The sequence below is a fragment of the Ceratotherium simum genome, chromosome 35 (assembly GCF_057802395.1).
Source record: "Ceratotherium simum simum isolate JZ-2026a chromosome 35, ASM5780239v1, whole genome shotgun sequence".
In the NCBI taxonomy this organism is placed as follows: Eukaryota; Metazoa; Chordata; class Mammalia; order Perissodactyla; family Rhinocerotidae; genus Ceratotherium; species Ceratotherium simum.
In genome coordinates, this window is record NC_141934.1 from 31,452,376 (window position 1) to 31,465,434 (window position 13,059).

Below are 13,059 nucleotides of genomic sequence, written 5' to 3' on the forward strand. Positions count from 1 at the left end.
GCAGCGCAGAATTCGGCATCTTGACGCTGCCACCTCTCCTGCCCTCCCCACTGTGGAAAGGCGCCTGGTGTGCTCTCGCCCTCCCTGGAGTCCTCGGGGATTCTGCCTGTTGCATCCTATGGCGCTTACAGGTGCCCTGTAAGATCAGGTTTTGTACACGTGTTTTGTTCTCTCACTGATTTATAAGGTCTTTCAGGGCAAAAACACCACCTGCCTGGAATCCAGGTGCCCAGCAAGTATGTATTGATGTGAATCAGCCTCTTGGCTCCAGGCCGAGCACTGGGAACACCGGGGCCTGGCTCTCTGGGCTGTAGCGAGTGCAGCGCCCGGGTGGCTGAGCTGCCTGTGAACGGGCGTGAGCGGATCCCGCACGCACGCCAGGCGCACGCTGTGCTGTGCTCTCCCCCTGCACCCACCAGCTCTATGCCCAGGACGAGGGCGCCACCCTGACGCAGGGCACTCCAGCCACTGAGGTGATGACAGTGATCGCAGGAAAGAGGAGCCGCCAATTAAACCCCGTAAGTCGAGTGGGTGTTATTTCCTTTTATTATGTAAGCACCTGCATTTTCAAGAGATCAGCTCATGTCTGACTTCAAAGCTGGTTTGTGTGTTTTCTAATCATATGATCTCCTGAGCCTCTATGAAGGTCTCCTTTTTAAATCACTAAATATTTTTTATTTCATTTCCTGCACGGTTTTGGTTCTTGTCAGTGGGCCTTTGACAGAACATAGAGGCCAGAGGGAAACGATTCTTAGCCACATGGTGTTTTGCTTTAGACCAGTGGTTCTCCAAGTGCGATCTGGGGGTCCCCGGAGGTCTGCAAGCTCAAAGCTGCCCCCACAATGTTGTAAGATGCTGTTTGCTTTCCGCTGCTCCCTCTCCTGAGGGGACAGTGGCTTTTAGAGGGTCCTTGATGTGTGACAACGTTGCAGAATGGAAGGTCTACCTAACTCCCTGAATCAGTCTTTACCAACTGATCCCTGCATGACATTACGAACCCCGCGTGGGTACAAGTCCTGTTCAGAGCGCAGGGTGCGTGGGGGTGGTGATTCTCATGTCAGAGCTCACTGTCAAGGGCCTCAGGGGGGGCTCCTATTTTGGCACCAACTGCACTCTCCCCACTCACTGAGACAGGTTTCAGCCCCTTGGGGGGCTAATCTGTCCCCAAGGTGACAGCAATGTGAAGTCCTCCTTTTACAGAACCGTGTACCTGTCACATTCCCTCCAACGTATAGGCTCAGACCACAGCTGACGCAGGCTCAGGTGCCTCCCGTGACAGTGGCGGCCCAGCAGAGAGCAGTGCAACTGCAGGTCGTGACCACCGCCTCCCCACAGACGCTGAGCCCTGAGCAGGCTCCGGCCGCCAGCAAGACCCCCAGTCAGCAGCCCAAAGTCCAGGCAGGGGCCCCCCGTCAGGTTCAAGGCCCCCAGCACACCCAGCTGAGGGAGCGGGCGGTGGCCCAACGGCGAGCACGGCGAGTCCTGTAGAAGTGCAAGTTGTCCAGATGTGAGAGCAGGACAGCCCGGGCTGGACCAGGGCAAGGGCGCTGCTGCCTGACTGTCGCTGCTCCGTTTCACAGGTAGGAGGGTCCCACAGCTGGATGCCAGGCCCAGCCTGGAGGCCGTGTGATGGAGAGATGCCTCTCGTCAGAAGGCGCGGTCCGTCCCGTGCCTGCACCGTCCCTCTCGCGCCCCTTCAGGTCCTGGGCCTCACGTTTCTGGCACGTGCCAGGTGCTCATTTTGCACCGAGCCTATTGGTTCCCAGCCCTCAGGTGTCTGTGCTGTCTGTGAACATGTCCCTCGCCCTTGAGACGGGTACTTGCTCCAAGCGTCTACTCGGGCGGCAGCAATCACAGAATGCAAGGGTTTGTTTCAGATTATTTTGCTGAAGTGAATAACATACTTTCAGACTAAAATAAAGAACCACAGTTCATCCCTATTTTTTAGAGTTTGTTGCAACGTTAGCATATAAATTTTGAAAACAAAGCCTTCTTGTAAACAGCAGTCAGTGCTCCGAAGCTTGTTTTCTGCTACGTTCGTGACAAAGACTATCTTGTGCCGAGTTTATTTTTATACCCGGTTGGTGACTAATTGTAAAGTAAAGCGTTGCTGACCACACGGCTGTGTCCTCTGCCTCTGGTGACACCTATGCCGATGGAGACACCTCCCAGGTCACACTCTCCTTCCCGGGTCTGCTGTGAAGCGACCAGGAAGGGTTTACAGATGTTGCTCAGCAGCCCCCAGGCCCGGCACAGCCACCGCACCCCCCCCGCCAAGGGACCCAGGGGGACCTTTCCAACGCAGGACGGTAAACACGCTCAGCATCATGTTAGAAGAGCTAAATTTCCAAAGTTAGCTCAAGCCTAACCCCTGACACTCAGCCAAAAACACAACAGATGCCATCCCGTGAGTTCTGGGTGGTTTACTACAGTCCTGTTTTCAGAAAGACCACCCTGCTCAGAGGCTGATCTTGTGCATCCTTGACAGTCTCAGGCCTGGGTCCAAGTGTCCCCAAGGCCAGGCCTGGTGTGGTGACTGAAAGGGCCTCGTGTCCAGGGGCCTGGCAGAAGCGGGCAGCATGCTTGGGGACAAATGCCCTTTCCAGGGTCTGTCCCCAGGAAACTCGAGGAATCCGTCTTTTCCTCACAAGTTAGCATCCAGCGCTCAGGATTTTTCTAGAAAAAAGGTAGCCGACTCCAACAGAAAACAGACACCTGCCAGGGTGGAAAGGGCCTGCGCTGCCGCAGGCTTGGTCTCATCTGTCCTCGGCCCCTGGCTAGGCCGCCTTCTGCTTTCGCTCTTCCTGTGGGAGGAGGAGAGGGGACTCAGCACTGTTCCATTCCCACACCCCCACTAGTCTGCTGGCCCGGCCCCTCGCTCCCTAACAGGAAGAGACACTGGGTGCTCGCTCAGAAAGCACAGTTCTAGTCCCAGCACCCCTCCCAGGGCCATGCGCCTCCATCACTGGAACCCAGGTCTCCTCCCGCCAGGAAGCTCGAGGGCAAACCCAGGGCCTCATGTCCCTTTCCCACGTGTTCTAACTATGTGAGCAACCTCACGTCCTCCCTAGAGACACGAGATCACCATGGCCCCTTACCTTGATGGCCCTCTCCAGCTGGGACAAGGCCTCCTCGTACTGAGGGACCAGTGGCTGCAGGAGCTCTCCAGGGATGTCGTGCCGCTCCAGTTCAGGCACCCCGCCTTCAGCCAGCATCCGGAGGAATCTCCTCTCCTGGAGAGAAGCACATGATTGGGAAGGGGGCGCCGTCCTCCCCAGGTAGTGCCAAGAGCAGAGGCCCCTGCCTCCCCGGCCTCCCGCCAAGACCCACACGGACTGACCTGCACTTTGAGGAGCAGCGTGAAGGCCTGTCCGGTTTTTCCGGCACGCGCTGTTCTCCCAACCCTGAAACCAAGCACAGCTGTCTCCAGAGTGGTGGCCCCCAACCCTTCCGGGGTCTGACGGACAGTGGGTTCTCTCCAGGCCACCCACCACCCAAACTGTGGAGCAGCCCTGCACATGCATCCCCAGGCCGGCCCTCACCGGTGCACGTAGGTCCGCAGGTATTGGGGGGCGTCATAGTTGACCACCAGCTGCACGCCCTGCACATCGATGCCACGGGCCGTGGCGTCTGTGCTGATGAGGCTGGTGGGACACGAGGGGCTGTGGGCCTGCCCAAGGCCAGGAGCCGGGACCACCCCCCTCCTCCAGCCCTGCTGGGGACACCGCCACGGAGTCAGGAGGCGAATTTCCCGTAGAAGGCACCCTTCAGGGGGCCCAAGCTGACATGAGGAGTGAACGCCACTGCTCCCCAGAGTGAGACCAGGCCCACTCTCCAAGGACTCACAGCTGTATCTTCCCCTGCTCGAACTGCTTCAAGATCGTCTTCCTCTGGCCAGGCCCATAGCGGGAAGAGAACTCAGCCACGGTCACCCCACCGAAAGCCTGGACTAGCAGGAAGAGCCTGGGGGGAGACACCAGAGCCAAGTGGGCCGGGGCCAGGACCGCCACTGCCTCTGCCTCAACCCCCACCTGCCCTGCCCCGGCCTGCCCGGCCTCACCTGTGGGAGTTCTCTCGGGAGTTGGTGAAGCAGAGGACTCTTGAGAAGCTCATCTCCAGGATGAGGTGCAGGACGGCCAGTGGCTTGGAGCGGAGGCTGCAGGGCACGTAGTGGTGCTGTGGGGGATGGCACGGGGTTGGCGGGGCCTTGAGCACCGGGGCGTGCCCCCTCCCTGTCCCCGTGTGCCCCGCTTACCGTGAGCCCTGCAGGGAAGGTGTACTTCCCACCCGAGTCCCCGTCCACCTCCGTGTCAGCATCTCTGGAACCTCCCTGTGCCAGCCCCGTGGAGAAGAGCCGGGGTTGGTGGAGGCCGAGCCGCTGCAGCTTCTCGGGGTTCTGGGTCAGAGTGGCCGAGAAAAGGAGCTTCTGTAGCGGCATCTGGGGCCAGCAGGTACTGAAAGAGGAGCGGGCGCTGGGAGAGCAGTTGAGGCCTGACCAGCCTGCCCTATCTAAGTCCCGGGAGGGTTTTCCTCAAGGCTGGGCGCCCCAGACCAGACCAGACCAGACCAGGAGGAGTGGGTCTCAGAGACTGGAGAGACCAAGGAAGGGAGCCCTGAGGGCAGAGCAAGCTCGGTGCCAGGTACCTGGCAGCAGTCATGGTCTGGGGCTGCCTTCTCTGGACCAGAGCAAAGGGGTCCTTGGCGCCCTCGCTCGGGAAGGCTGCTGCCACCACCCGTGGCAGCCAGGACTGGTGCATGCTGTCTATCATCCTGTCAGCCTCATCGATGACCTGTGGGAGACGGGAGGCCAGGGGTCTGGTGGCTGAGGTCAGCCTCAGCTCAGGACTGCGCCTCCCTCAGGGCTGGCAACCTACCAGGAAGCGGAGGTGCTGGAGGCTGAATCCTGGGGTCTGGTCGATGTGGTCCACCAAGCGGCCAGGGGTGGCCACCACGATGTCAGCCATGCAGCGGAAGCCGTCCACTCTGTGGAGCAGAGAGCTGCCTAGCGGGGGCCCCCACACTGAGCCCCCCAGCGTGGGGAACCTGCGGATGGCAGCGCGCTCTGCTCCCCCGGGGACCAGGTGGCTACAATGCGGCTGCCGCCTGCTCCTGCTGCACAAGCTAAGCCCACGGCCCAGCAGGACCTACGTCTTCTGGACAAGGGTTTCCTGCTCCTTGGCTAGTGACTTCTGCCCGGTGACCAGGGCGACCCGCAGAGAAGTGGCATCTGTGTAGATGTTGAACACCTTGCTGACCTGGAGGAGGAGCAGCCGTCACTGCACTGGCCTGAGGCCCCACACCACAGTGACAGGGACTCAGAGTCTGACTTCCAGGTGTGGGGTCCACCTACCTGCTGGGCCAGCTCCTTGGTGGGCAGCACGACCAGGGCTCGGACCTGGCACACGGCTCGATGCAGCAGGGCCTGCAGAGGGAGAGATAGCCAGCTGCGTCAGCAGGGCCAGCTCCCTGCCGGTCAGGATCACTTGGAGGGTGGGAGGGTCCTTACACTCACCTGCACCACGGGGATGACGAAGGCCAGGGTCTTCCCACTGCCCGTCGGGGCAGAAACACAAAGATCGCTGGGTCGGTAGCCACCTCTGCCCACCAGAAACCCATTGGCCGCGCTCTCCAGGAGAGCAGGGATCACTGCCGCCTGGACTGGACAAGGGAGAGCAAGAGGCAAGTCATGTTTGTGCAGGGACACCCAGAATAAACACAGGTTTCACGGCCAGAAGCAGCCTTCCCCCATCTGTGATCTCTGGACGGCACTGCTCTCACTCCAGGGCGGCATCAGAGCCTCAAGGAGTGTCAGGCTCAGGTGGCCGAAGATGCCGAGACCAAGACCACACTTGATGGTGGGGGCATGTAGGGGCTGTTGGCCCTGGCAGCTGCTAAGCTATGGCCTTGTGTGACTCTGAGTGAGGATGCTCTATGAGGAATTCCCCTGTCCCAGGGCTGGGGCACCTGGAAAGTAGGATGAGATGCCATGTGCCCGCAATTTCTTCTGCAGGTCAGGGTGGACCTCAGGAATATCCTCGATAGGCACCAGGTCTTTGGTGACGTTCTTTCCAACACAACTTGGCTCAGCCAGCCACGCTGGCAGGAAAGGCTGGACCTATCACAAAGGGTGAGAAAGAGGCCAGGTGAATACTCCAAAGCCTGCCTGGCTGGGGAGCAAGGCTGCAGAAACCAAGGACTCAAGACACTCGGGCTAAGAGGCTGCAGGAAAGAGGCCCCGACGAACCATCTAACTAGTCTCCCAGCTCTTCCTTGATCCCTCACTACCCACTTTCCACGCAGACTTTACAGTAATTAAGAGACACCAGAAGGTGCCAGTCTCCGGAAAACGCTCCCTGGGGGTGTCCCCTCTCACCCACAACAACATCCAGGCTCTGAGTCGCAAGGCAAGGCCCCCTGTGAACTGGCACTCACCTGCCCCCGACCTCCTTTCCTATCACTGGACGTCCCCCAGCTATACATACCTCTGTTCTTACACAGCAAGCTCATTGTTGCCGGAGGGCCTTTGCCCCAACCCTGCCCTCTGCCTGGCACAACCTCCCACCCCCATCTTAACTAGACTGATTCCTGTCTTCTGATCACAATTCGAAGTGGACCTCCACACATGCCCTGATATGACGGTGCCCCTGCCCACCCTGCCAAACCTCTCTTCCTTACGGTAATCGTCGTCCTCCAAGAACTCTTGGCTCACCGACTTGTTTACTGAAAACCTCCCTCACTAAGACAGAGACCCAGCCAGTCCAGCAACCTAGTGGAATCTTCTGTTTTGTTCCCTAGGTTCGTGAGAGCACAGCAAAAGTTCAAGGGTGTACCCCAAACGACCAAAGCTGTTTACAAAGACCTCTTTGACAGCAGCACAGAAACCAACTTGATAATGTTGATTTAGAGAATAAGAAAGTAATACTTTTACAACTGAAACTAAACATACTCAGTTTGTGCAGAATTCAAACCATCAAAATAAAAACGGCAGAATAAGCAGCCGACGTGCCGCGCGTTAACCTGTGAAGTTACTCAAGGAACACTGACGGCCGCCAGGCGCAGGCACCACCCTCCGAGCGACCCCACACACAGGCGTGCATTAGCCACAGCCGCCCGCGCCCCTGCAGCCGCCCGCGCCCCTGCAGCCTCCCGCCCCCGCGCCGCTCACCTTGGGCGCCCTGCTCCTCCCGAAGCCCCCGAGCAGCAGGGCGTGGGCCGGGGGCCCAGAGGCCTCCGCGGGGGGCCGTCCGTCCCGGTCCTCCGGCGGCCCCGCGGCCTCGGCGCCCTCGCCGCTGTCCCCCGGCGCCTCCTCGCCGCTCCCTGCGCGGCAGAAGCGGGGCGGGCGGCGCGTCAGCCCCACGCGGACCCGGCTCCAGGGCCGCGCCGCGCCCGCCCCGCCGGGCCCACCTGCGCTCGCGCCCGCGCCGTCCGCTCTCCGCCGCTTGCTCCCCGGCGCCCCGCCGCCCTCGCGCCTCCGCGGTCTGCGCGGTCGCCGCCGCCGCTTCCCCGCCGCCCCCGCGGGCTGCGCGGCCTCCACGGGCTCCTGCTGCCGCTGCCGCTCCCGGGCCCGGCACTGCAGCCGCTCCAGCAGCGCGCGCGCCCGGCCGGCCGCCCCGGCCTCCGCCCCGGCCGCCTCGGGGCCCGCGTACCGCGCGACGTGGAAGAGCGCCATGCCGGCCGCACGCCGCCCCGGCCCCGCGCGGCGCGATGACGCGGAGGCGCCGGGCGGTGACGTCAGAGGCGCGCCGGGCGGCGGCGCGGCGGCCCCGTGTTTTCCGCGTGGGGCGGCGGCATGGCGCGGGACCCCGGCCCCGCAGGCGCGCGCCGGGCGCTGGGCCGCCTGCTGGAGGCGGTGCTGGCGAGCCGCGGCGAGGCCAACGCCGTGTTCGACATCCTGGCCGTGCTGCAGGTGGGACCGCGGGGGCGGCGGGGTCGCGGCCACGGTCCCGGGGCCGGAGGCCAGACCGGGGCCCCCCTCCGGCTCAGGTGCAGGCAGACAGTCGCAGAGCGGCTTCGGACTCTGCCTGGGGCCTTGCCCAGTCTCGCAGGCCTCCCCGATTGGAGGGTCCAGCGGGAGGTTTGGCAGAGGCGGGGTCGGGGTCACGCCGGGGTCACGGGTGAGGTGCGGTGGGGCTGGAGTCCGGCGGGGACAGGGGCAGGGGCCACGGTTCCCGGCGGGGCACCCTGCGACCGGCCTCTCCCCGCAGTCCGAGGACCAGGAGGAGATCCAGGAAGCCGTGCGCGCGTGCAGCCGCCTCTTCGGGGCCTTGCTGGAGCGGGGAGAGCTGTTTGTGGGCCAGCTGCCCCCTGAGGAGACGGTCATGGCAGGTGAGCGTCCGGAGGGCCCTGGGCCTCCTCACGAGGTTGGAGGGAACCTTGCCAGCATAAGATGAGCCCTGAGCCCCCCAAACCCCATCATCACAGAGCGTCCAGGTTGGTGAGAGAACACCCCAAGCCCGCGGGAAGTGGGAACGGGTGATTCTGTTGGGGGTGGGTGGGTGGTAAAGGTTGGTGACTTTATAACTAAGTTTAGAGAAGGTTGAGCAAGGCGTGATTCTTTGTGTGTGTTTTGTGCCGTTTGTGGGATTTGATGCTGTTTAACGTGGGTTGTGATCCTATGTAAAGTTGGGGCTACATGTTGTGGTTCTTGGGCGTCCAGATCTTGGGGTAAAATGAGGAGGTGGGGACCCGGCCCTTGTAGGAGTGGCTCTCCCTGGTTGGGGGAATGGGCCTCGGTGGTTTGTCTGCACTCACTTCCCTGGTTGGGTCGAGGAGAGGACAGTGGGAGGGTGGGGCTGGGCCCAGCCTGGTGTGTGTGGGCATCCCTGTGGGCTGACCACCCTGCCCCGCCTGCAGGGTCCCAGGGGGCCACGCGGAAGTACAAGGTGTGGATGAGGCACCGTTACCACAGCTGCTGCAACCGCCTGGGGGAGCTCCTGGCCCACCCTTCCTTTCAGGTCAAGGTGAGTCTTGGGGTCGCTGGTCTTGCCCGTCCTTGTGCGTCCTCTGCACCCCCAGCCCCCAGACTCTCCGCACACGGCAGCAACCGGGGGCTGTGGCTGCAGGCACGAGTCTTCCCCCGTTTACCTGTCTGGGCAGGGAAGCTTTTTTCTTCTTTTTCTTGGTTAGGATTTTGGTGGGTGGTGTTGTCATGTTTCCTGAGTCTTACAAGGGTGACGTCTCATGGGCATTTAGGCCTGAATGCTGGGGGCAGCTCTGTGGGCTTTTCTGCAGGGGAGATGACGTGTGGTTGGGGTCATCGCAGCCACTTCACCACCCGCTCTTCCCAGGAGCTGGCTCTCGGAACACTCATGAAGTTTGTGCAGCTGGAAGGAGCACACCCCCTGGAGAAGCCCAAGTGGGAAGGGAACTATCTGTTCCCCCGCCAGCTCTTCAAGGTGAGGGGGTGCTGGGGTCCCCACAGGCCTTAGCTGCTAGAGCTGGGATGGGTCCCTGGCACAGGTGGCTGTTGTACGTGGTGCTTCCTCCCCTGTAGGAGGCAGGGAGGCTACCGCCTCAGGGGTCTCCTGGGCCAGTCCACTGGTTGTGGGGTTCAGCAGGGACCCTGGCAGCCCGCCTGGACTCTGCTTGGTGAGTTCCATCCCTGGGCTGCCCCATCCTGAGGGGTGGGAGAGGCTCACCTCCCGGTCTTGCACCCAGTTGGTGGTGGAAGGCCTGCTGTCACCCGAGGAGGACCGCTCGCTGCTCCTCTCCCAGTTCCAGGAGTATCTGGAACACGACGACATCCGCTACCACACGATGCAGGCGGCCTCAGACACCGTGGCCCAGGTCGCCACTGGGCACCCTGAGGTGAGCTGGCTGGGTCCCATCTCTGGGTGTGGGCAGTGGACAGTGGGTGTGCGGCGTCTAGGTGTTCACACCGCACCTCCGGCAGGTACCCCTTGTTTTCTGGAACAATGCCTTCACGCTGTTGTCTGCCGTGAGCCTGCCCCGCCAGGAGAGTGACATTTCCAACTTCTACGTGGGGCACACGGGTGAGTTCTTGGGGCAGGTGGGCCAGCAGGGGCGCCTGAGCCTCACACATTGGCACCCTGACGAGCCCCTGCCTCCGTCTTGTGTGTCAAATGACCTCTCACCTTCGTTGCAGAGCTGTCGGACAAGTGGAAGGTCGTTCATCTGAAGGTGAGATGCTCTGGAGGGCGGGGGCCTCCCTGGGAACAGGCCGATTCTGGGGCGCCATCAACCCCCCGGACATAGGCAGCCTGTGTGGGATACGAGGAGTGGGGCAGCTGCTTTCTTCCCAGCTTAGACACCCACCAGGGCCACTCGTGAGGCCCCAAGGGGAGGAGGAGGCCAGCAGGCACCCTGTTCCCAGAGGTCAGAGATGGCCCGCCCGGACCCCTCAGGAGGGGTTGGTGCTCAGTGTCAGTGCCCAGGTGGCTGTGAATGCAGCGCCTGCCTACTCTTCTGTGGCTGCGAGAGATGCAGAGGAGCTGGCCGGGATGCCTCAGGTTCCGGCTATTTCTACCCACACATGGCAGGAGGGGGGGTGGGGCAGTGTCTGGAACAGGGGGGTGGGGACACGTGGCGTTCCCCATCTCGGGGTGGTGGCTAGAGTGGGGGTTGGGGCAGCGTGTGCAGCCTCCGTCCCCCTCCCCACAGGAGCACAGGAGAGCCTTCCAGCTGATGTGGCTTGGTTTCCTCAAACACGAGGTAGGCCTGGGACAGCGCCCCGTGTGGTTGTGGGGGTGGGTGTCGGCTGCACCCTGACCCGCCCCGCCCCTCCCAGCTGCCCCTCAGCCTCTGCAAGAAAGTGCTGGTGATCATGCACGACTCCATCCTGCCGCATCTGGCCCAGCCCAGCCTCATGATCGACTTCCTCACCCGTGCCTACGACATCGGTGAGTCGGAAGTGCCCGGCGGGTGGGGCCATACACTCTTGCAGCCGGCAGGGCCATGACCAGGGGGCCCAACCAGCCAGTGACAGGTGTGCCGGAGACTTCTTTCTCTCTCGTGGCTAGACTGAGGTGGGCGGGCCTGTGGACAGTTGGCTCTGCCAGCCCTGCCCAGCACGTGGCCTCTAGCTTTGCTGGATTCATCCCAGGTGGGTGCGGTGGGTTGGGGTCCACGACTGTGTGTTTGTTTGCAGGGGGGGCCATCAGCCTCTTGGCCTTGAACGGACTTTTTATCCTGATTCATAAGCACAACCTGTGAGTGTCGACGTGGGGGTGTGCAGACATTTCAGTCCATCCTGTCTGTCCTTCCCGTCCCTTCCCCGCCCAAGGCTGGGGTCCCTGCTCTGCCCAGGAGTCAAGTGGCTTTAGAGAGCCTGCTGGGTCTCCCCGGGAGGTGGAGCAGAGCCCCTGTCGTCTGTGGTTCCTTGGGCTCCTGACCTGTTCTCTCATCTGTGCTTCTACACTCGTGCGTGTCCCCACACCCCTAGGGAGTACCCTGACTTCTATCAGAAGCTCTACGGCCTCCTGGACCCGTCCGTCTTCCACGTCAAGTACCGGGCCCGCTTCTTCCACCTGGCTGACCTCTTCTTGTCATCCTCGTGAGTACCCAGGAGGCGGGGGGCGTCTGGCTTGACCTCGGAGCGTCAGAGCCACCTGTGCCCCACCCGGAGCTGAGCCCGGCCCGGCCCCGTGGGGCTACAGCCTTGGGTCAGGAGAGGGCTAGGGGCTGCTGTGCAGGGCAGTGGGGGCTCACGGCCGCCACCCTGCTCAGCCATCTGCCTGCCTACCTGGTGGCTGCCTTTGCCAAGCGCCTGTCCCGCCTGGCCCTGACGGCGCCCCCCGAGGCCCTGCTCATGGTCCTGCCCTTCATCTGCAACCTGCTGCGCAGACACCCGGCCTGCCGCGTGCTGGTGCACCGCCCAGGGGGCCCTGGTGAGTGGCCAGCTGGGGGCCCTGGGGAGGCCTGGCTGCAGAGGCCGGTACACTGCGGTAGGTGGCAGACCAGGGTCTGGGTCTCGTTTCTAGAGTTGGACGCTGACCCCTATGACCCTGGGGAGGAGGACCCAGCCAAGAGCCGAGCTCTGGAGAGCTCCCTGTGGGAGCTGCAGGTGAGGGGCGATGCCTGCCCCCTTGAGCCGCCTTGCCTGGGCGCTCCTGCCCAGCCGCCCAGCTGCACCTGTGTGCCCGTTTCTCTGATGAGCCAAAGCTCTTTCTGCCCCCCGCCTCTCCCAGAAGCTCTGCTGAATCCCCAGGGATCCCTGTCTCACCTGCGCACTCTGGTCATCTGGGGGAGCCCATGCCTGAGTCTCGAGTGGCAGCTCTGTCCTTCACGAGGGTGGGACTTCGCTTGTGGGTGTTGGGCCCAGAGGGGGCGGTGACATCCACGTGCCCTCTAGGCCCTCCAGCAGCATTACCACCCTGAGGTGTCCAAGGCTGCCAGCGTCATCAACCAGGCGCTGTCCGTGCCCGAGGCCAGCATCGCACCGCTCCTGGAGCTCACTGCCTTCGAGGTGAGGCTGTGGGGGCTGTGGGGCTGGCGCGGGGGGGACTCGTGCGCGAGAGCGTACGTCCATCCGTCCTACCCCTGCAGGTGTTCGAGCGGGACCTGAAGAGGAAGGGGCCCGAGGCGGTGCCGCTGGAGTTCATCCCGGCCCAGGGCCTGCTGGGCCGGAGGGACGACCTCTGCGCCCAGCACTTCACGCTCAGCTGACCCTGGGTGCCCCTTTTCCCCCCAATAAATGGTTTTGTAGGAGAGAGACTCAGGTGGGCCGCGGGTGGGCAGGGGCCTGAGAGGGACGCTGATACCTCGCTTGGCTTCTCTCTGGGGGCAGTGCTGACAGGGTTGGGGTCAGCAGTGCTGGCCACGGTCAGAGGGTGCCCTCTCATCCACCTGCAGCCCACCGTGCCACCGTGCACCTGGTTCCCGGGAAGGTGCTGCCCAGGGGCCCCTTCTCTGTAGCTGCAGTGGGGGCTCGTGGGGGGAGGGCCACAGGTGTGCTGGGCGACGCCTTCTGCTGACTCCCCTAGAAGTCCCCTGGGTCCTTGCATCCCTAGAGTGCTGGGGGCGGGCTGGGCCACAGCCCTGCTGGTGCAGCCCTGGACCTTCCCCGCTGCAGTTAGCCTCTGTGACCTGGAGTGACTGGAG

The 13,059-nt window shown here is 62.7% G+C and overlaps 2 protein-coding genes across 4 annotated transcripts; one reads left to right on the forward strand and one right to left on the reverse strand.

The window, feature by feature from the left end:
* Window positions 1–523: 523 nt before the first annotated feature.
* DDX51 (DEAD-box helicase 51) lies at window positions 524–7,682 on the reverse strand. Of its 3 annotated transcripts, XM_087423521.1 has the most exons (16): window positions 7,405–7,682; window positions 7,166–7,317; window positions 6,676–6,791; window positions 5,965–6,115; window positions 5,513–5,653; window positions 5,351–5,422; window positions 5,149–5,255; window positions 4,875–4,983; window positions 4,645–4,790; window positions 4,256–4,454; window positions 4,061–4,176; window positions 3,847–3,963; window positions 3,543–3,644; window positions 3,341–3,404; window positions 3,099–3,233; window positions 524–2,804 (listed from the first exon to the last, which is right to left on the reverse strand). In XM_087423521.1, exons 1-16 carry the CDS (start codon window positions 7,667–7,669, stop codon window positions 2,778–2,780), a joined length of 2,019 nt encoding a protein of 672 aa, XP_087279647.1. In that variant the 5' UTR covers window positions 7,670–7,682; the 3' UTR covers window positions 524–2,777. The 3 variants fall into 3 exon arrangements, with proteins under 3 accessions (XP_087279647.1, XP_087279648.1, XP_014642737.2); XM_087423522.1 differs by lacking the exon at window positions 6,676–6,791 and having other exon boundaries at window positions 5,513–5,658; XM_014787251.2 differs by lacking the exon at window positions 6,676–6,791 and having other exon boundaries at window positions 5,513–5,658; window positions 7,166–7,682.
* Window positions 7,683–7,760: 78 nt separating this feature from the next.
* Window positions 7,761–12,666, forward strand: NOC4L (nucleolar complex associated 4 homolog). Its single transcript, XM_004430084.3, has 15 exons — window positions 7,761–7,906; window positions 8,205–8,325; window positions 8,854–8,960; window positions 9,288–9,395; window positions 9,658–9,807; window positions 9,893–9,992; window positions 10,106–10,140; window positions 10,621–10,671; window positions 10,748–10,859; window positions 11,108–11,168; window positions 11,402–11,512; window positions 11,686–11,846; window positions 11,940–12,022; window positions 12,311–12,424; window positions 12,505–12,666. The coding sequence occupies exons 1-15, from the start codon at window positions 7,790–7,792 to the stop codon at window positions 12,622–12,624; spliced, it is 1,551 nt and encodes a 516-aa protein (XP_004430141.3). The 5' UTR covers window positions 7,761–7,789; the 3' UTR covers window positions 12,625–12,666.
* The last annotated feature ends 393 nt before the right edge of the window (window positions 12,667–13,059 follow it).